This window comes from Aegilops tauschii, chromosome 5 (genome assembly GCF_002575655.3).
Source record: "Aegilops tauschii subsp. strangulata cultivar AL8/78 chromosome 5, Aet v6.0, whole genome shotgun sequence".
NCBI lineage: Eukaryota > Viridiplantae > Streptophyta > Magnoliopsida > Poales > Poaceae > Aegilops > Aegilops tauschii.
The window spans coordinates 510,569,897-510,592,357 of NC_053039.3; the positions used below are offsets into that span (position 1 = coordinate 510,569,897).

Here is a 22,461-nt window from a genome sequence, read left to right on the forward strand (position 1 = left end):
TTTCTCCTCTCCTCCAATAAGACCCACTAGGCCCAATATTTCTCCCAGGGGGTTCCGGTAACCTCCCAGTACTCCGGAAAAATGCCCGAACCTCTTGGAACCATTCCGATGTCCAAATGCAACCTTCCAATATATGAACATTTACCTCTCGACCATTTCGAGACTCCTCGTCATGTCTGTGATCTCATCCGGGTCTCCGAACAAACTTCGGTACATCAAATCACATAACTCATAATACAAATCGTCATCGAACGTTAAGCGTGCGGACCCTACGGGTTCGAGAACTATGTAGACATGACCGAGACACATCTCCGGTCAATAACCAATAGCGGAAACTGGATACTCATATTGGCTCCTACATATTCTACGAAGATCTTTATCGGTCAAACCGCAAAACAACATACGTTGTTCCCTTTGTCATCGGTATGTTACTTGCCCGAGATTCGATTGTCGGTATCTCAATACCTAGTTCAATCTCGTTACCGGCAAGTCTCTTTACTCGTTCCGTAATGAATCATCCCGCAACTAAGTCATTAGTCACATTGCTTGCAAGGCTTATAGTGATGTGCATTACCGAGAGGGCCCAGAGATACCTCTCCGATACACGGAGTGATAAATCCTAATCTCGATCTGTGCCAACCCAACAAACACCTTCGGAGACACCGGTAGAGCATCTTTATAATCACCCAGTTACGTTGTGACGTTTGATAGCACTTAAGGTGTTCCTCCGGTATTCGGGAGTTGCATAATCTCATAGTCTGAGGAACATGTATAAGTCACGAAGAAAGCAGTAGCAATGAAACTGTATCGATCATAATGCTAAGCTAACGAATGGGTCTTGTCCATCACATCATTCTCCTAATGATGTGATCCCGTTCATCAAATGACAACACATGTCTATGGTTAGGAAACATAACCATCTTTGATAAACGAGCTAGTCAAGTAGAGGCATACTAGGGACACTTTGTTTTGTCTATGTATTCACACATGTACTAAGTTTCCGATTAATACAATTCTAGCATGAATAATAAACATTTATCATGAAATAAGGAAATAAATAATAACTTTATTATTGCCACTAGGGCATATTTCCTTCATCTAGTACCGCACAACTTTCGCCGGTACCATAAACCCACCATATACCTTCCTCAAAACAGCCACCATACCTACCTATTATGGCATTTCCATAGCCATTCCGAGATATATTGCCATGCAACTTTCCACCGTTCCGTCTATTATGACACGCTCCATCATTGTCATATTCCTTTGCATGATCATGTAGCTGACATCGTATTTGTGGCAAAGCCACCGTTCATCATTTTTATACATGTCGCTCTTGATTCATTGCACATCCCGGTACACCGCCGGAGGCATTCACATAGAGTCATATTTTCTTCTAAGTATCGAGTTGTAATTTTTGAGTTGTAAGTAAATAAAAGTGTGATGATCTTCATTATTAGAGCATTGTCCCAAGTGAGGAAAGGATGATGGAGACTATGATTCCCCCACAAGTCGGGATGAGACTCCAGACAAAAAAAGAAAAAGAAAAAGAGGCCAAAAAATGAGAGAAGGCCCAACAAAAAAAAGAGAGAAAAGAGAGAAGGGACAATATTAATATCCTTTTTCCACACTTGTGCTTCAAAGTAGCACCATGATCTTCATGATAGAGAGTCTCCTATATTGTCACTTTTATATACTAGTGGGAATTTTTCATTCTAGAACTTGGCTTGTATATTCCAATGATGGGCTTCCTCAAAATGCCCTAGATCTTCGTGAGCAAGCAAGTTGGATGCACACCCACTTAGTTTTCTTTTTGAGCTTTCATAAACTTATAGCTCTAGTGCATCCGTTGCATGGCAATCCCTACTCACTCACATTGATATCTATTAATGGGCATCTCCATAGCCCGTTGATATGCCTAATTGATGTGAGACTATCTTCTTCTTTTTGTCTTCTCCATAACCACCGTCTATTCCACCTATAGTGCTATGTCCATGGCTCATGCTCATGTATTGCGTGAAAGTTGAAAAGGTTTGAGAGCATCAAAAGTATGAAACAATTGCTTGGCTTGTCATTGGGGTTGTGCATGATTTGAATATTTTGTATGATGAAGATGGAGCATAGCCAGACTATATGATTTCTATGGATAATCTTTCTTTGGCCATGTTATTTTAAGAAGACATAATTATCTTGTTAGTATGCTTGAAGTATTATTGTTTTTATGTCAATATTAAATTTTGTTTTGAATCATACGGATCTGAACATTCATGCCACAATAAAGAGAATTACATGGATAAATATGTTAGGTAGCATTCCACATCAAAAATTATGTTTTTATCATTTACCTACTCGAGGACGAGCAGGAATTAAGCTTGGGGATGCTTGATATGTCTCCAACATATCTATAATTTTTTATTGTTCCATGCTATTATATTGTCTGTTTTGGATGTTTTATATGCATTAATATGCTATTTTATATGCTTTTTGGGACTAACCTATTAACCTAGAGCCCAGTGCCAGTTTTTTTTCTTGTTTTAGAGTTTCGCGGAAAAGGAATACCAAACAGAATAAAACTTTCACGATCTTGGACCAGAAGACACCCGGGAGACTTGGAGTGCAAGTCAGACGAGCCACGAGGCGGCCACAAGGGTGGAGGGCGCGCCAAGGGGGGTAGGGCGTGCCCCCGACCTTGTGGGCCCCTCGGTGACCCCCTGACCTAGATCTTCCTCCTATATATACTCTTATACCCCAAAAACATCCAGGGGAGCCACGAAACCACTTTTCCACCGCCGCAACCTTCTGTACCCTTGAGATCCCATCTAGGGGCCTTTTCCGGCATCCTGCCAGAGGGGGATTCGATCACGGAGAGCTTCTACATCAACACCATTGCCTCTCTGATGAAGCGTGAGTAGTTTACCACAGACCTATGGGTCCATAGCTAGTAGCTAGATGGCTTCTTCTCTCTCTTTGCTTCTCAATACAAAGTACTCCTCGATGTTCTTGGAGATCTATTCGATGTAATACTCTTTTGCGGTGTGTTTGCCGAGATCCGATGAATTGTGGATTTATGATCAGCTTATCTATGAATATTATTTGAATCTTCTATGAATTCTTATATGCATGATTTGATATCTTTGCAAGTCTCTTCGAACTATCGATTTGGTTTGGCCAACTAGATTGGTTTTTCTTGCAATGGGACAAGTGCTTAGCTTTGGGTTCAATCTTGCGGTGTCCTGTCCCAGTGACAATTGGGGCAGCAAGGCACGTATTGTATTGTTTTTTTGACAGAAAGACTGTAAGGGAACCCCCTACAGTATAATTGGTGCAACAAACCCAAATTGCAAGTACCATGTCTTGAACCTGGGTGGGTAGGAAGGCATCAGCCCCTTCCCACCACTAGACTATGCCTTAGTCTGCACGTATTGTATTGTTGCCATCGAGGATAAAAAGATGGGGTTTTCATCATATTGTTTGAGTTAATTCCGCTACATCATGTCATCTTGCCTAATGCATTACTCTGTTCTTATGAACCTGATGCATGCTGGATAGCGGTCGATGTGTGGAGTAATAGTAGTAGATGCACAATCGTTTTGGTCTACTTGATACGGACGTGATGCCTATATTCATGATCATTGCCTTAGATATCATCATAACTTTGCGCTTTTCTATCAATTGCTCGGCAGTAATTTGTTCACCCACCGTAATAATTTCTATCTTGAGAGAAGCCTCTAGTGAAACCTATGGCCCCCGTGTCTATTTTCCATCATATAATCTTCTATTTTCCATCATAAAAGTTTCCGATCTACAATCTTAGTTTCCTATTTACTTTCTTTGCAATCTTTTACTTTCCGTTCCATAAACCAAAAATACCAAAAATATTACTTTGCCGTTTATCCATCTATATCAGATCTCACTTTGCAAATAACCGTGAAGGGATTGGCAACCCCTTTATTGTGTTGGGTGCAAGTTGGTGTTTGTTTGTGCAGGTATTCGGTGGCTTGTCGCGTTATCTCCTACTGGATTGATACCTTGGTTCACAAAAGCTGAGGGAAATACTTACTCTACTTTGCTGCATCACCCTTTTCTCTTCAAGGGAAAAACCAACGCAAGCTCAAGATGTAGCACCCACCATTGGTAATCTGGGCCCAAATTTTGCTCAAGTTAGCGATGGCCAAGCCTTACCAATGTCGGGTACACTGGATTACCCCGCCAAAGGCCTCGATTATCCTGGGAGATTCATTTGACGGTGGTTAGTCCTTTGTCGATGTGTTTGCTCTGCCCAAGAATAGGGAGGGGTTGCCCCTTCGGCTTCTTCACCAATTCCCAACTCTGTTACTCTATTACCCTCTGTTGCACCAACCCTTACCGCCGCAGTTGGCCATCACTTGCCAGAGCCAATGACATCTTTTCCGTTTGACCCTGCTCTATTGTTTCATCCTGGTCATCAAGCAATCTATGTGGTGGCTGCAACTAGGCCCTACCGTCGAATCCAGCTGTCATAAATGTTAGCTAATTAGTCTATAGTTTGTTTTTGCATGTTAATTAGGCTATGTTAAACTAAGTATTAGGCGTTCATCAATGTCAGTCACGACGTGACTAATTTTTGCCCAAATTTTTAGAAATAAAGTCAAATTCAATCAAATATGTTTTGAATTCTTTTATTATTGGGGAAGAACCATTGTAATCAATGACAAACTAGATCTACATGCAAGAAAAATATGGATGTTGCCTTTTGACGAATCTAAGTTTACGTCTTGGCTGCACAACATCTATATCCATATTGAGCATGCTTCATATGTGTTATGGAGGATGACCATATGACGACTCTCCTAGAGAGTTGCTCTTATGCGTGAACGGATAGCGTGTGCTACCAACTGACGTGGTGCCTTCTAGATATAAATTTGATGACACATCAACGTAGATGAACTGTTGGGACACAGACTATCTGAGCTCGGATGAATAGTAAAATTCATGTGTACAAAATTTCATGATGGAATCACATTGGTGGAGGTTTTTATTTATTTTCCGCATACCTCATACGTCAAATTTGTTTGGCCCACACCTCCACGAATGTGATTACATCACGAAAAATTGATGCATGTGAAAAAATCGGATGATTGTTGCAAAACAAATTCGTATCAATCATCTCATGACACCACGCGGATGACGAAGTTCTTTAACAGCAAAGCTTTTAGGAAGGGAGAGACGTTGATGCGTCGTTGTCATCAAATCCAACCATCAAGGCAACAATCTAGGTTTTCACCATCAAGAATCAGTTCGAGCATATATGTTCAATGCCTTCAATAAGGTATCGACGCAAAAAAAAAACATCGCCATTGGCAGGTATAATCCGCTTGGATTAGACCTAGGTTTTTACCTTCTAGCTCAAGACTGGGTGCCCGTAGCACCACCATCAAAGTCACGCATGAGTTGTCACCATCACTTTTCCGCAATCCCAACAGCTACATGCGACTCGCTGCGTCCCCGGGCGCCGGTTGCCGGCTGACGGCGCTGGGTGCATTGGGAACCTCGCTGGTGCCTGCGACGGCTCATGGCGCTTCTCCGGTTGTCCCAGCCCGGCGGTGCCATGTTGGGGGTGGGGCTGGTAGCCTTACCCCAAACATGGCTTCTCCGGAGGAGATCATCGCTTTTGGAGGGATTCCGGATCCTGTGTCCGAGGGACGACAGATGAGCTGCCGCCTCCAGGATCAGCCGGATGTTGATGACATGCAGCTGAGGTGCACCATGTGGGCGGCCAAGCTTCATGACATTCAGGTCACTACTGGTATGTCGGTCAACACTTCCAATTCCATTTTGCATTTTTCTAATGATGAAATTATCCATAATGCAAATCAGTTAGGAGTTTCACTAGGTAGTAATGATAGTGAAATCTCTAAATCCGTTAATGATATCCTGGATCTTGAAGCGGAACGCGCTTTAGAACTGATTCGAAACTTAGCAGTGGTCAAACCTATGAACGATTCCGACATAGATGCATTGGGAGTCAGGGTTCTCGATAGTTTTTGTGCGGATCTTGCCCCATCCCTTCCTGAGACAGAGGAGGATGATGGTTCTATCTCCCTAAGGGATTCTGCCCCTATCGATTCTCAGGCAGTTTGGTCCATGGAGCCCGGTTGTGAGGACCGGGTGGAGGATCAAAACAAGCCTAAACGCAAGTGGAAGCGAAAGATTTATCCAGCTTCGGCTGTGCGTAGAAGTGCTAGGAACCTTACTACTAAAAAATTCCATGATCAAATATGAGAGGAATCTTTTGGAATAGCAGAGGTCTGACAGACTTGGCTAAAAGAAGGTTTCTAGCGGATGCTTCTATCGAACATAAGTTGGATTTGATCGCCCTCTCTGAAACTGGAAGGGACAATTTCACCCCCAAGTTTCTAAGTACTTTATTGGGAGGTGTCGATTTTGATTGGCATTGCTTACCTCCGAGAGGAAGATCCGGTGGGATCTTACTTGGGGTTAAATGTGAGTCGTTGGAAGTCCGAAGTGGGGTTATGGGAGATTCCGCCGTTAAGTTTCGGGTTAGATCGAAGGCCGATGGGTTTAATTGGGCACTGGTGGCGGTATATGGCGCCGCGCAGCCAGAACTCAAACCAGAGTTTTTGGGGATCTTGTCCGTATTTGCGGTTCTGAGTAGCTTCCAATTTTGATTGGGGGCGACTTTAACATTATTAGAAGGAGAGAGGAAAAGAACAATGATAACTTTGACGGCAGATGGTCGTTTATGTTTAATACCATTATTGAAAGCTTGGATCTGAGAGAGATAGAGCTTTCGGGTAGAAAATTCACTTGGGCTAATACACTGCCAAACCCGACATTTGAGAAGCTGGATCGTGTCCTCGCGAGCGTCGTATGGGAGCAGAAATTTCCCCTGGTAATAGTCCAGGCATTATCGCGCGCGATCTCCGACCACACCCCTTTGCTGGTTGACTCTGGTGAGGCAACGCATGTGGGGAATAAAAACACCTTTTCTTTCGAATTGGCGTGGTTTGAAAGAGAAGGTTTCTTGGATCTGATAGCCAAGGAATGGGCTAAAGATGCAGGAGGGAGGACTTCCGTTGAAAGATGGCAGAATAAGATAAGGCACTTAAGAAGTTTCTTACGTGGGTGGGCTAAGCATCTGAGTGGGATCTATAAGATAGAAAAGGAAAGGCTCCTTACACTTATTCAGTCCCTAGATTTAAAAGCCGAGTCCACAATTCTAGAGACCACGGACCTGGAAACTAAAGTGGGTGCGGAGATGAGATTGAAAGAACTCCCGCGGGAGGAGGAATTGAAGTGGGCATTGCTTGCTAAGGTTCGCAAAGTTGTCCAAGGGGACGATGAGACTCAATTCTTTCATATGATCGCCAATGGCAAGCACAGAAAGAAAAGAATTTTTCAGCTTGAGCAAGACGAGGGGACGATTTTAGGGCAGGAAAACCTTAATTTATACATAACCAATTACTGCAAGCAGCTGTTTGGGCCTCCGGAGCATAATTTTGTATCCTTGGATGAGTCGAGGGTTGATGATGTTCCTCAACTTGCTGCGGATGAAAATGATATTTTGACCGCCCATTTTCGGAGAAAGAGGTGTTTAAGGCTATTTCACATATGAAGAATAGTAAAGCTCCAGGGCCGGATGGTTTTCCGGCGGAGTTTTATAAAACGTGTTGGCATATTATTAAAGGGGATTTGATACCGATGCTCCATGATTTATTCTCTGGGCAGCTTCAGTTGTTTCATTTGAATTTTGGAACGATAAGTTTGCTTCCTAAGAAAATAGAGGCCGTGAGAATTGAGCAGTTCAGGCCGATCTGTCTTCTTAATGTAAGTTTGAAAATTTTCACCAAGGTTAGGACTAATAGACTTACGCAGATTGCGCACTCTGTGGTGCAGCCGTCCCAAACTGCTTTCATGCCGGACAGAAACATCCTAGAAGGGGTTTTGGTCCTATATGAAATGCTCCATGAAATTCACGCGAAAAACTAGACGGGGTTGTTTTCAAAGTGGATTTCGAGAAAGCGTACGATAATGTCAAATGGCCATTTCTTCAACAGGCCTTGCGTATGAAAGGTTTCGATCAGGCCTGGAGACACCAGGTAGAATCTTTCACGCAAAAAGGAAGTGTTGGAATTAAAATGAATGACGACATAGGTCACTACTTCCAAACACATAAGGGCCTGAGACAAGGAGATCTGATGTCACCTATTCTGTTGAACATAGTAGTCGACATGTTGACAATTCTAATAGGAAGGGCTAAGGATGCTGGTCAGGTATGTGGCCTGGTTCCTCATCTAGTTGATGGAGGTGTGTCTATCCTACAGTACGCCGATGATACTATCATCTTTATGGAGCATGACTTTGCAAAAGCACGAAACATGAAGCTGGTGCTATGCTTATTCGAACAATTGATCGGGTTAAAGATTAACTTCCATAAAAGTGAATTATTCTGTTTTGGAAGAGACAATGAGGAACAAGATGCTTACAAACAATTGTTCGGGTGCGAATTGGGGGCTTTACCTTTCACGTATTTGGGTATACCAATCCACCATCGTAAGCTCACAAACAGAGAATGGAAGTGCATTGAGGATCGATTTGGGAAGAACCTGAGCTACTGGAAGGGCAAGCTGATGTCATATGGAGGCCGATTAATTCTCATTAATTCGGTTCTCACGAGTATGCCCATGTTTCTCTTGTCCTTTTTCAAGGTACCAGTTGGAGTTCGGAAAAGGCTTGACTTCTATCGATCACGTTTCTTCTGGCAGAGTGATGAGCTAAAGCAAAAATACAGACTCGCTAAATGGGATATTATTTGTCGACCGAAAGACCAAGGGGGTCTAGGTATTGAAAATCTTGAGGTGAAGAACATATGTCTTCTCAGCAAGTGGTTGTATAAGCTATCTGTAGAGACGGAGGCCACATGGGCGCAGATTCTGCGTAATAAGTACCTTCATTCCAAAACGTTGTCTCAGGTGACAGTGAGGCCGACGGACTCGCCTTTTTGGAAAGGACTGATGAGAGTTAAATCAGTTTTTTTCAATAGGACAAAGTTTATAGTTAGAAACGGTACCACTATGAGATTCTGGGAGGATACGTGGCTAGGGGAAACACCCCTCGCGCTTCAATATCCTTCGCTTTATAGCATTGTTCAACGAAGAGACGCTTACGTTGCAACAGTACTTCAGTCCACTCCACTCAATATTCACTTCAGGAGGACGCTAGCCGGAAACCGTTGGGAAGCCTGGCTCCATCTCGTGAGAAGACTGATGGATGTTCAGCTTTCTCAACGGCCCGATCAGTTGTGGTGTAAGCTAACTAGGAATGGAGAGTTTACAGTTAAATCCATGTATCTGAATGTTATCAACTCTAGCTCTACTCCTAGTTCGAAACATGTTTGGAAAGTCAAAGTACCTTTGAAAATTAAAGTGTTTATGTGGTTTGTACATAAACAAGTCATTTTAACAAAGGACAACTTGGCAAAACGCAACTGGACAGGATCTACAAGATGTAGTTTTTGTGATCGGGATGAATCCATCAAGCACCTCTTTCTTGACTGCCCTTTGGCAAAAAAAATGTGGCGAACGGTTCAAATAGCCTTTAATGTTACTCCTCTGAATACTATCAGCACGTTATTTGGGACGTGGCTTGACGGGATAGAATCCGAAACAGGATAGATTCCGAAACATCGAGACACATTCGTGTAGGAGTATGTGCTTTATTATGGGCAGTCTGGAACTGCAGAAATGATTTGGTCTTTAACAGAACAACAAACATTCATTTTTTGCAGGTTATCTTCCGAGCCACTGCGTTGATCCGTGTGTGGTCGCTACTCACTCCGACGGAGGCCAGGGAGCGTATGGTTACTGGATCTATCCGATGAGAGATAGTAGCTCGGGCTATTTTCAACCGGTTTGGATGGCGGTTATGTAATAGGATAGGCAATTAGTTTTCCTATCTTTCTTATGCCAGCCGGTTGTGGCTTTACTTTTCTTTTTGTGCTCTTTGTGAGCATTTTTCGTTCTTTTGTTTGAGACATGATGACTTGTGTTGAACCTTTTTGCTTATTAATAAGTATGGTCGTATGCATCGTTCTGAAGCAGAGGCCGGGGAGCTCCCCCTTTTCGAAAAAAAGAAAAAAAATACGATGTGCGACCGCCACCGCTGCACAACCATCCCTCTGTGCCACGTCTTCGTCCATAGTTTTCATCCATTGCCGAAGTGAACCACCGGATCTGGATCTGGAGAGATGAACCTCTTCGGAGAGCTTCCGGTGACCACCATCACCGTGGAGCCGTAGGAGGTCATTATAGTACAGTCTGCAGCCATCCAGGGGCAGAGATTCGTGAGGGCCGAACTGGGCCATGTCCCGCCCATGATTCGGTGAATTTTTTTATACCTATGTTATGCTTCATAGCGCATGAAGCCCAGTCCACCACAAGGACCAAGAGACAGGGCACATCACGGTCAGACCCAAGCCGCAAAAGGTCGTGAGAACACATAACAGGAGCAGCAGCCAGCGGCGGCACATCTCGTAGGCACAACAGTCCCCCAGCCCATCTGCGCAACCTTTTCGTGGTTCCCTCCCCCCTCCATTGTCCCTCCAGACTCCGGCCAGTCATGGCCCCAGCCATTGTGATCGAATCACGGTGCCTCGTAAGGTGCCTCCGACAGTCTGACCCCTAGCCTCCGTTGATTGCTACAGTTTGCTCCGCAAAGTAGAGTTTCATGTTCACCTACGGACTCTAGTGCCCCTGATTAATTTCTAATTATCTCGAGAGCATTATGTTTTTGTTATCCATTGGTTGAACTGGTCATAAATTAATGCAATTTAGAAATAGAAGGTGAAGAGATATTTTTGTTGGTGAACCAGGCAATGTTGGTACCTAAAGTTTATTTTATTTTGTTTGGTGCATTTTAGTGTATGAAGATAATTGAAACAAAGTTGCCTAATAAGATGGAAAATGAGTATCTTGTGCGTTGTGACTAACTTAACATCAAGGGAAAATTTAGCGAGAACAAAAGGTACTAACTAATGCCGAGCCGGAACAGTCCATCGTAAGGGGTCCGCGAGCGCATCCACCGGGAACCGCACGGGGAAGACTCAGCTCCGCGCGAGAAGACATGTCATGCCGCCATCGGCGGCCTTTGCCCAGTGACCTATGCCGACAACGGCGAGGGAGAGGGTGGAAGAGGGGCCGACAAAGGGGACAAGTAGGTTTCCCCTGAGCCGCCCCTGTGAAGAAGACGCGGGGGTAGATCCCTTTTTCCGTTCATACCCAACTCATTTGAGCTTGAGCCTAGAAGAAGGGCACTTCCCCAGCCGTTGCTTTGTGTTCAACCACCATGATATCATTACAGAAATCCGTAGCGTTGGATGTGTGATGTGATGTGATTTGAAGAAGGCATCAAAAGATCCATCCGGCATACCGGCACATTCAAGAAAACACGTGCTCCATAATCACATCATATTGATCCCACACGGAAAATTTTCTTACACGGTGAGCCCAAAGCCACCAACACAATAGTAACATCCTTCTTTTCTTTGCGGCGAAAACCAGCCATTGTCTCGGAGATGAGCATCCTACAAGTCCTCCACGTGCACAACCTACGTAATCAGAACCAAAATGGATGCGACCACAAGCAGCAGAACGGAGGGAGCACGGGCGCCCCTCCACACCGAGCTGGGCACTACCACCGGCCTCTGCCCCTGCATGACCGGCGGCGCTTCCACCGCCGGCGGTGTCGCCGTCTCATCCACCGACGACTCCGGCGGCAACGCTGCTGCAGAATTGCAAGACGTTTGTTCAGACCAACAGATTAATTTGCAACTTCGGTACGGTAGGAGCAGAACGTCGTTGAAGATACTTACGCAGAGGGGGCAGCGCCGGAGCAAATGCAATAGGCCCTGAAAGTTCATCGTTCAGTGTTAATCAGCTTCAGTAATGTACACTCAATTACTCAATACTATGTCAATGGCAGGTTAAGCAAGAAGAATTAATTTACCTGGAGCTGGGATTTGCGTCGCTGTATCTGCAGATCACAAGAATGCGACAGACAAGAACTTGCTTGGTTAATCAGAGTTCAAATTGTGCAGTAAAAAAACTGAAAACAAACTGTTGGAAGTAGACACGGACCTCTGCAGACGAGCGGGACGGAGAGCGACTTGCAGACCCTGGGGAGGGAGATGGCGAGGGTGCGGTTGATGGGGAGGCCGAAGGGCACGTTGCCGGTGAGGATGAGGCAGGCGCAGTCGGCGCCGGTGCGGACCACCCCGGCCACCGCCCTGCAGCACTGCAGCGTCGGCGAGCCCCCGCCGTTGGTACTCCCCGTCACGAAGTTGAGGCACGGCGTGAACGTGCTGATCAGCGACGCCGTGCACGACGTCGCCACCCCCGCCTGCCCCGACACCGCCGCCGGCAGCACGGCCAGCACCAATACCAACGCCGCCGCCGCGCCCATCGCACCGTCCCGTGTCATAGCCCGATCATACAACTGAAATGCACCACAGTTTTTTGAATGAGCAAATTACACTGTGAAGGATCCCGCGCGGTTCCGCTGCTTATATATGCATGTGGGTGATGGGAAATACACTTTGGTAGTTGTCGTGTGTGTAAACTAGTGTGGTTAAGAATGTTTCAGGTGGTAGATGAGCGTTTGGCCATGGTGGTTGCGCGAACCGCTTGTGCTGATGCGTTTAGGTGATCAGGACGTGAGGTAGCTGGGACTGTGACCAGATGAATCCGCAAAGTTTGCAGGTGCACTGCTCTCTCTGTCTTGGAGACTCTGACTGACTCTCCATGAAAGCGAAGTCCAAGGATTTGGCGAGAAGTTGACCGAACAATGGTGAATGCATATGCAAAAATAGCCTGGGCTCACCGGCGCGACCAACCTTAACTAACCGCTATTATGGACCATGGTCTGTCAGTGTCAAGAACGAGAATGCTTCTTGCTACAAAATCAGAGAGCTGACCATGCCAGTGCCACGCACAGTTCGCGCATCAAAGGCGAAGGAATTACAACAAGTCCAATGGGAGCGGATCATAACGGCGTCTCGGCGCTCGGCCTTGTCCTGGCCGTGGCGGCCGCGCTGCTGGCGTGCCAGTGCGCGGCACAGGTGCCGGCGCCGGCGCCGGCTCCATCTGGTGGCAGCGGGGGCTCTGGCTGCATGCCGGAGCTCGTCAGCCTTTCCCCGTGCATGGCCTACATGTCGGGCAACGCGACGGCGCCCGGGGAGCCGTGCTGCGCGGCGGTGTCCGGCGTGCTGCGGTCCAGCCCGAAATGCCTCTGCGCGGTGCTCGGCGGCACGGCGGCCACGCTCGGCGTGGCCCTGGACGGCGCCCGCGCGCTGCAGATGCCCGCGGCGTGCAGGGTCCAGGCCCCGCCCGCCAGCCAGTGCGACTGTAAGCCCACACTGCGCAAGTACGAACAACACCGCAAGTAGAAAATAACGTCGTGCCATTTGTTCCGTGCAGCCATGGGTGTTCCCATGTCTTCTCCGGCGACGCCCTACGACCCGGAGGCTACGCCTGCAGGTACGTGCAGAACCTTCTGCAAATGTTTTGGAATAGGCCCGTGGAGATGATCGGAGCGCATCACGGTGAGCTAATCGGAGCGCCATTTTCTGTCTCTGGATCTGACGCAGGGTCTGGATCCAAGGCCACTCCGACGCCTCAGTACTCCCTCGGGAATGTCGACAGAGCAGGAAGGAGAAGTCTGGCCTTCGTCGTCGCCGTCGTAGCAATAGCTCTGATTCGTACACCCTGACACCTGTTGGATTGGCCACGGGGCCTGTATCTGACGCAGCAGAGGCAGAGACCCCGTTAAACTTGAATGAATGTTTGTTTAGCAAGCCTTGAATGAACAGTTTTACTAAGTACTGATACTGACAAAATGGATGCTATTTTCCTTTGATCTTGCATGAAGATTCGTATACAATTTTTCTTCTTCAGTTTTTTCCTTTTTATTCTTATATACTATATCACTTGACTGACACTTGAATAAATTGCACACGTCCACGGGTGCGTCCGGACACCCCATGGGCAGCGCCTGTCCGCCCATGTTCTCTTTTACAACCACAACCTCCATTTTCGAAATCTCAAATCCAACCAAATACATGCACGTCCATCATTTGATAATACACGATAACAGTGAGTGAATACCTCATGCAAAGAAAAAATTTGTACATAAAAATATATAATTCAAACATAAAACTTATTTCAAGTGCATAATTCAAACATGAAATTCATTGATTTCTAGCTTGGACCCGCATATACTCCACAAGATAATTTAGTTGCACGTGCACCTGTTGGTCTTGAAATTGTCGATGTATCTCTAGAAAGTTCACAACATGCCTAGCATCTTATTCTAGGAGGCAGACTCGTACTCCGAACTTCTCAAAATCATGTGTACGGGTTGCCCCTTCACTCTCATCCTTCACGGCCATGTTGTGCAAGATTACATAACATGTCATCAGCTGCTACGATGTTTCGATTCCTGCACACCGAATACCCCTTTCACATTCATTCTAGCACCTTCTTGCATTTGTGCAAAGACACATTGTTACCTACCTTGGAGCTCAGATATAGTCTTCACGAAAGCCGCCGGTAGGATAGATACCATCGGCAGGGTAGCAACTCATTGTATAGTTGTGTCTTTTAACAGTGTAGTTGGACGCCGGAGCATGCCCATTGCAAGTCTCTTGAACAACAGAGATCGCTGGAGCATATTGATATCATTGTGAGAACCAGACATGCCAAAGAAAACCCGTCTAATCCACAAGTCCTTTGATGTCACTGCTTCAAGTATGGTGGTGGCCTCTTTGGAGTAACCTTGGTAATGTCTACGCAAACCTTTTAGGCAGTTCTTTCATTGCAAATGCATGCAATTCAACAGAACCGAGCATACCTGGGAAATCTCTTGCTACTTCAATTATTAATAACTTTTTTGTGTTCTCAATAGTTGGTTCTGAGGTACTCCGGTCCAAACACCTTCACCACGGCGCGGGCAAATTTCACCATGCCCTCAAGGGATGTGGTCTCTCCATCCGGACTTTAGCATCAAAAGCATTTGCGGCTTTACCACATGCAAGAATCATGAGAGCAGCGGTGCATTCCTACATGGAAGAGAAGAAAAGTTGTCTGCAATAATTCTTCCTCAGCTTGAAGTAAGAACATATTCCTCCCCGACATTCACTACGTGCAAGAACGAATGTTTACTCATCCAGAAGCAACGTTGAAAAAAAAAACCTCATGGTATGTTGTGTCCGGTAATAAAAGTAGTTGTTGTAGAGAAGTTGTGCGCCAATGATTCTATCCCGGGGAACAACACTTCTGCCCTTTGTCAAACCATTGAAGTTCAGAATATGCTCCTCTTACTTCTCCATTTCTTTCTAGATGCTCATCAACATCGTCGTTCGAATCTGCCCTTTATGAACTCTTTGTATATGAATTCATCAATGTCATTCTTCTCATAGTTTCATGCGAGGAATCCATCGTTTGCCTACAAATGAGCAAAAGAATAAAAAAGCATCTCATGTTCATTGGACACATAGAGGACGAGGTGTATGTCCGGATGAGTAAGACATATCGGGGTGGCGTCCATCTTCGATGGAGGCATGGACGACGATGTCGTGGGTTGGGCCGACAGTGGTGACGCTATGGGTTGGGGATCGCAACGGTGAGGTAGAAGAGAGAAGAAGAAGAGGGCAACTTGGGCTAGGTTGAGAATAATTTGAAGAGATTGGGGATGGGTCCAGCCTGTCGAATCCAACATGGCAGACGCATTAGGATACGTACAAGCGTTTCATATCCATCTCATGTGCAGACTGTGTCTAAGGGGTGCCGGACAACCCAAATGTTTGGGCCAGCTTTGGAGGGTTTGGCTGGGTGGTGATTTTGTGAAGTTTGGGGAGGGTTTAAGAGTCATGTATATATATTTTTCCTTTTTTGAGCGCGGGTCCTGTTATAGATGCTGTCAGTTCTGGCCATTGGTCCAAGCAAACCGACATGGCGCGGACCTATAGTACCTGCCTTTCTCAAAAAGAAAGTGTCAATTTTTCCCCATATAAAACAAATTGAAGTCATGGTCAGGAGCTCACTGATGAGGTTCTCGAAGCAGTACAGATGAGGAAAGTACTAGCAGGGTGGAATCACACAAATAGTGTGTTAATACCAAAGGTAGATAGCCCAGAGGTAATAACACAGTTCAGGTCAATCAGTTTATGCAATGTGGTATATAAAATCATCTCTAAAATGCATGCGAACAGGTTAAAGAAAGTTCTTCCCGAGATCATATCCCCCACACAGAGTGTGTTTGTGCCTGGTAGACTCATAACAGATAATGTGCTTATTGCGTATGAATGCTTTCATGCAATAAAGAAAAAACTCATGGCTCTAATGGGTATTGTGCAGTCAAGTTAGACATGATGAAAGCATATGATCATGTGGAGTGGAGTTTCTTGGAGCAAATGATGTTAAAACTCGGCTTTGATCCGGGTTGGATTGAGATGATAATGGAGTGTGTTTCCTCAGTAAGCTATAAGATAAGGTTTAATGGTGCAGAAACGGATGAGATAATACCTACTAGAGGATTAAGGCAAGGCGACCCCTTGTCCCCTTATTTATTTCTGCTTTGTTCTGAAGGATTATCGAGCATGTTGGCCCATGAGGAAGAGGTGGGTGGCTTGGAAGGTATCAAAGTCTATCGTAATGCACCATCCATCTCCCACTTGCTTTTCGCAGATGATTCTCTCATTCTTATGAAGGCCAATACACGGAATGCAAATGCTTTGAGGAGGGTTTTAGATGTATATTGTGCAAGCTCTGGACAGCTTGTCAGTACGGCAAAATCAAGTGTTTTTTTCAGCCCCAATACAAATGTTGTCGTCAGGGAAGATGTATGCAGGACCCTTGATATTTTAACAGAAGCACTATCTGACAAATACCTTGGTCTTCCTACAATTGTAGGTGTGGATAGAAGTGATTGTTTTCAGCACTTGATTGACCGAATTTGTCAGAGAATTAAAGGGTGGAAGGAGAAAATACTTTCTGCACAAGGAAAGGAAATTTTGTTGAAAGCAGTGGCCCAATCAATCCCCTCATATGCTATGTCAGTTTTTAAATTGCCAAAAGGAATTTGTAAGGCAATAACAGATGAAATGGCAGGGTTTTGGTGGGGAGATAGTGAGGAGAAGAAACGGATGCATTGGTTTGCATGGTGGAAATTGTGCATGCCAAAGAGGAAAGGAGGACTGGGGTTTAGAGACCTTCACAGTTTTAATCTTGCTTTATTAGCAAAACAGTGTTGGCGTCTGATCCAGAATCCAGAATCTTTGTGTGCTCGAGTTCTCAGTGCTAAATACTATCCAGATGGAAACATATTGAATGCAGGGCCGAAGAAGGGATCCTCCTTTACGTGGCAGAGTATCGTTGCTGGGATTCAAACGATCAAACGAGGATGTATTTGGAGAGTGGGTACGGGATCACATATAAACATTTGGCAAGATCCTTGGGTTCCAACAAGTGAGTCCCGGAAAATCATAACACCGCGGGGCTCCACTATGTTGACAACAGTGGAAGAGTTAATTGATCCACATACAGGTCAGTGGGATGAGGTGTTGGTTCGCGATGTCTTTTGGCCGGTCGATGTGTACAGAATCCTACAAATCCCACTGAGAGTGCATATCATGGATGACTTTGTTTCATGGCATTATAACCGGAATGGAAACTTCACAGTTAGATCGGCTTATCACACAGAATTTAAACATCAATTTGGGCGTCAGATGGATCTGTCTTATCCACAACGGAGCCGAGAACAGGATATATGGAAGCATGTTTGGGCTCTTCGAGTACCTGGGAATATCAAGCACTTTGTGTGGAAAGTTATCCGAGGAGTGCTACCATGTTTTGGAACCCTTGCAGGGCGTCATATACCAGTATCCGGGCAGTGTCCGGTCTGCCGGATTGGTTATGAAGACACGCAACATTGTTTATTCCAATGTCCTCGAGCCTTGGAGATCTGGGAGAAACTCGGCTTAAAAACTGAGATTCAAAACGTAGCTCTACAGGACAGATCGGGTTCATTCACGATGAGCACTCTAATGTATAAAGATGAAAGCACAGAGGGCGTACCGATGGCAGAGCTAATGACAGTGGCTAGCTGGTACATATGGTGGCAGAGGAGACAGAAAGTAAAGGAGATACACATCCCACCACCGGATCGGACAGCTGTTTCAATCCGAGTCCTGGCCACGAACTTTTACCGTTCACTCGCAGTGAATCAGCCCATAAGAAAGCGTGATCACATGTGGCAGAAACCGGGAAGGGGAGTAGTGAAGATAAACGTGGATGCGTCCTTTTGTTATGAGAATATGAATGGAGGAACGGGGGCTATTGCGCGGGATGAGCGCGGTGAGTTCATTGCTGCAGCTAGCTGGTTTATACCGCATGTGACAACAGCAGAATCTGCGGAGATAATGGCCATCCGTAATGGCTTCTATCTTGCCTCTAAGATCGGTTGCAATACTTTCCAGATAGAACCTGATTGCTATAATGCGGTCCAAGCGTTTAGTATGGAAGAATACTCGGGACAAGATTCAGCTACTGTATTTGAAGAAAAAGAGTTGGGATTAGATGTTGCTCATTATGAAATCATTGCTTGCCTACGGGAAGCAAATGAAGTAGCTGATTGTATAGCTAAATACTCCCTCTCTAGTAGACTCTCGGAGTTTTGGGATAACTCAATCCCGGACTTTATTTCTCAACTTGTTGTAAAGGACCTCACTATCATTTGAGAAATAAAGTTATTTACGTCAAAAAAAATGAAGTCATGGTCAGGCTGACCATTGACTCCACAATTGAGTAGGGTGTAGCCGCCCTTCTTCCTCGGTTCCATCGACCTTCCTTTGCCGTCCCCATCACCATTGACACTTGCGGACTTGCCTGCCTGCCTGTCCTTTTCTCTGAATTTTCCAAGAACGCCCCATCGTTTCACTTCACGGCAAACTTGGTCATCAAGGTTCCTTCCTTACTCACAATTTGTATACGATGCGGTCAAACAGAGCGGGCGCTTGCTCTGACAGATTCTACCTATAAACACAGGCCACCTCTGCTCGCCGTCGCCAACCAGAGCACGCAGCTCAAAAGAAAATGGAGCAGGCCGGTCAAGGAGCGCAGCCCACCAAGAAGCCGGCCGCGGAGGTGACGCTCCGGCTGTTCGGCCTGGCCGACGTGGACGCCATGATGGCGTGGGCGTCGGACCCGCAGGTGGCCGCCCCCTGCCGCTGGGAGCCCTACGAGTCCACGGAGCCCCTGCTCGCCTTCATCCACGACGCCGTGCTCCCGCACCCCTGGTTCCGCGCCATCTGCCTCGCCGGCGACGACGACCGCCCCGTCGGCGCGATCTCCGTGTCGCCGACGGACGACGCGTGCCGCGCGGAGCTCGGGTACGTGCTGGCGCGCGCGCACTGGGGCAAGGGCGTGGCCACGGCGGCCGTGCGGCGGGCGGTGGCCGCGGTGTTCGGCGAGGTGGAGGGGCTGCAGCGCGTGGAGGCGCTGGTGGACGTGGCCAACGTGGCGTCGCAGCGGGTGCTGGAGAAGGCCGGCTTCCGGCGGGAGGCCGTGCTGCGGCGGTACTGCGTGCTCAAGGGCGCCGTCAAGGACATGGTCATCTTCAGCTTCATCTCCACCGACACTGTGCTGGTGGACTGATTGGTGTGATAACTCAGCTTGATGTATATCCACGCCAAAAGAAAATTTCATAATGTCATAGTATGAAACTTTGCTTTCTTTATTAATTGTTCAGTCAAGTAGTCCTCCATCCGTTCACAAAGGCAACACGTTCTATTTTTTTTAATCGGGCTACAAACGAGTCGAGCTCAAACGAGTTGGAGTTGGCTCAACTCAACTCAAATGAAAATTCGAGCGAGTTCAAACTGAGTGAAGCTTATGATCGAGCTGTAGAACTTGACTCGTGCTCAGCTTGTAACAATTTCGAGTCAATCTCGAGCTAGTTTCGAGTTAAATGAGATGGTAAAAATTACAAATCTATGGATGAAAAAACAAAAAATTGAGGCTATATGCTAGGAACCTAGAAAAAAATTAGGATATTTAACACATAGTCGACCACGTGTCATAATTAGGCCTAAATCTTATCTGCACTTAATTAAGTTTTCATGTTTGTTGATAAATAAAATGGAAAAAAATTATGGACAACATATATGATAATAAATTATCTTATTTTCATTTAATATACGAGAAATCTAACGACCAGTCGACTGGTCGTTTGCAGCACGGTTTGGAAGCGAACCGAGGTCTCCAAGAGAAGACCTACAGCAGCCTACCACCACACCACTACGTATATTTTTTTTAGGTGAACAATAGTCGTCATACTTGACCCTATAGAGCCACGTCAGCATAATTAAGACGCCATTATTTTGCTCGTTCCTGTGCGTTGATTCACGAAATTAATTTCAAGCCATTCGCTTCTTCCATTTGATTGTCCGTGCAGCCATCCCATTTAATGCCAACAATTTTTTTTGACGTCATCTTTTGATTCACTCATCAAGTGCCAATGTTAGTACTTTTCTTTCTCTGTTCATTTTTAGTGCCACAGTTTCCTTTTCTTTTCTTTGTTGCATGCGCACGATCCGCTCCAGATCCGATTTTCTTGCTCTCCTCCCGATCCTTTTTTTTTCCCTCTTCAGATCTTTTTTCGTTCGAGATTTTTTCACGCAAAAATTGGTGCGAACAAGAGAGGATTCGATCATTGCACCACTAGTGAGCCAACTCAACTAGCCTACCACCTGACCTACGATCCCTTTCTTGAACAAAAGAAAGTAAATGGGCTATTTAACATGTCTCCTCTACTACGTATGCATAAAAACGAGTTAATTTAGTGTTCGATTTTTTCCGCGCTTAGGTACCCCGTTCCTGCTAACTTTACCGACCGGGGGGGGGGGGGGGGGGGATGAAATATCCTCCGTTAACTTTCGTGTGAATAACATGGTAACTCAAATTTCATAGACCTGATAACTTATGTACCCCGGTCCTAAAAAATTTGTCGGCGAGGGTGGGGGTGGGGCAAGTCGCTGAAACATGCCATGGTCACTTCTGTGCAAATAACATGATAACTCAGACATGGCGGACCTGATAACTTATGTACCCCTGTCCTGATAGCTTGGTCGGCGAGGGTGGGGGTGGGGCAAGTCGCTGAAACATGCCATGGTCACTTCTGTGCAAATAACATGATAACTCAAACATGGCGGACCTGATAACTTATGTACCCCGGTCCTGATAGCTTGGTCGGCGAGGGTGGGGGTGGGGCAAGTCGTTGAAACATGCCATGGTCACTTCTGTGCAAATAACATGATAACTCAAACATGGCGGACCTGATAACTTATGTACCCCGGTCCTGATAACTTGGTCGGCGAGGATGGGGGTGGAGCAAGTCGCTGAAACATGCCACGGTAACTTATGTGCAAATAACATGATAACTCATACATGGTATGTTGGGGAACGTAGCAATAATTCAAAAAAATTCTACGTGTCGCCAAGATCAATCCAGGAGATGCTAGCAACGAGAGAGAGGGAGTGCATCTTCATACCCTTGAAGATCGCTAAGCGAAAGCGTTACAAGAACGCGGTTGATGGAGTCGTACTCGCGGCGATTCAAATCGCGGAAGATCCGATCTAGCGCCGAACAGACGGCGCCTCCGCGTTCAACACACGTACAGCCCGGGGACGTCTCCTCCTTCTTGATCCAGCAAGGGGAGAGGAGAAGTTGAGGGAGAACTCCAGCAGCACGACGGCGTGGTGGCAATGGAGCTCGTGGTTCTCCGGCAGAGCTTCGCTAAGCACTACGGAGGAGGAGGAGTTGGAGGAGGAGAGGGCTGCGCCAGGCAAGGGGTACAGCTGCCCTCTCTCTCCCTCACTATATATAGGGGGAAGGGGGTGGAGGAGGTGCCCTAGGGTTCCCTAGGGGAGGGGAGGCGGCCACAGGGGAAACCCTAGATGGGTTTGGGCGCCCCCACCCCTGGGAAACTTGCCCCCCGAGCCGGGAGGGGTGGCTGCCCTAGGGGAGGCGCCCCCACCTCTCCACGTTACGTGAGAGGGGTTGGGAGGGGCGCACAGCCCCTTAGTGGGCTGGTTTGCCCCTTCCCCCTGGCCCATAAGGCCCCCCAACGCTTGCCGGGGCCTCCGAAACCCCTTTCGGACATGCTGGCCATAGCCTGGTACCCCCGGAACAATTCCGGACTCCAATACCCTTCGTCCAATATATCGATCTTCACCTCCGGACCATTCCGGAGCTCCTCGTCATGTCCGGGATCTCATCCGGGACTCCGAACAATCTTCGGTAACCACATACTATTTCCCATAACAACTCTAGCGTCACCGAACCTTAAGTGTGTAGACCCTACGGGTTCGGGAACCATGCAGACATGACCGAGACACCTCTCCGGCCAAT

General features: G+C 46.5%; 3 protein-coding genes across 3 annotated transcripts; 2 read left to right on the forward strand and 1 right to left on the reverse strand.

The window, feature by feature from the left end:
* Window positions 1–11,434: 11,434 nt before the first annotated feature.
* Window positions 11,435–12,539, reverse strand: LOC109768724 (non-specific lipid transfer protein GPI-anchored 16). The gene is made up of 4 exons (XM_020327460.4): window positions 12,135–12,539; window positions 12,004–12,030; window positions 11,870–11,905; window positions 11,435–11,781 (listed from the first exon to the last, which is right to left on the reverse strand). Exons 1-4 carry the CDS (start codon window positions 12,475–12,477, stop codon window positions 11,606–11,608), a joined length of 582 nt encoding a protein of 193 aa, XP_020183049.1. The 5' UTR covers window positions 12,478–12,539; the 3' UTR covers window positions 11,435–11,605.
* Window positions 12,540–12,974: 435 nt separating this feature from the next.
* Window positions 12,975–13,911, forward strand: LOC109746678 (non-specific lipid transfer protein GPI-anchored 15). The gene is made up of 3 exons (XM_020305789.4): window positions 12,975–13,400; window positions 13,473–13,532; window positions 13,643–13,911. Exons 1-3 carry the CDS (start codon window positions 13,028–13,030, stop codon window positions 13,762–13,764), a joined length of 555 nt encoding a protein of 184 aa, XP_020161378.1. The 5' UTR covers window positions 12,975–13,027; the 3' UTR covers window positions 13,765–13,911.
* A 5,101-nt stretch (window positions 13,912–19,012) lies between these two features.
* LOC109746674 (uncharacterized) lies at window positions 19,013–19,807 on the forward strand. The gene has a single exon (XM_020305785.4). It carries the CDS (start codon window positions 19,146–19,148, stop codon window positions 19,704–19,706), a length of 561 nt encoding a protein of 186 aa, XP_020161374.1. The 5' UTR covers window positions 19,013–19,145; the 3' UTR covers window positions 19,707–19,807.
* The last annotated feature ends 2,654 nt before the right edge of the window (window positions 19,808–22,461 follow it).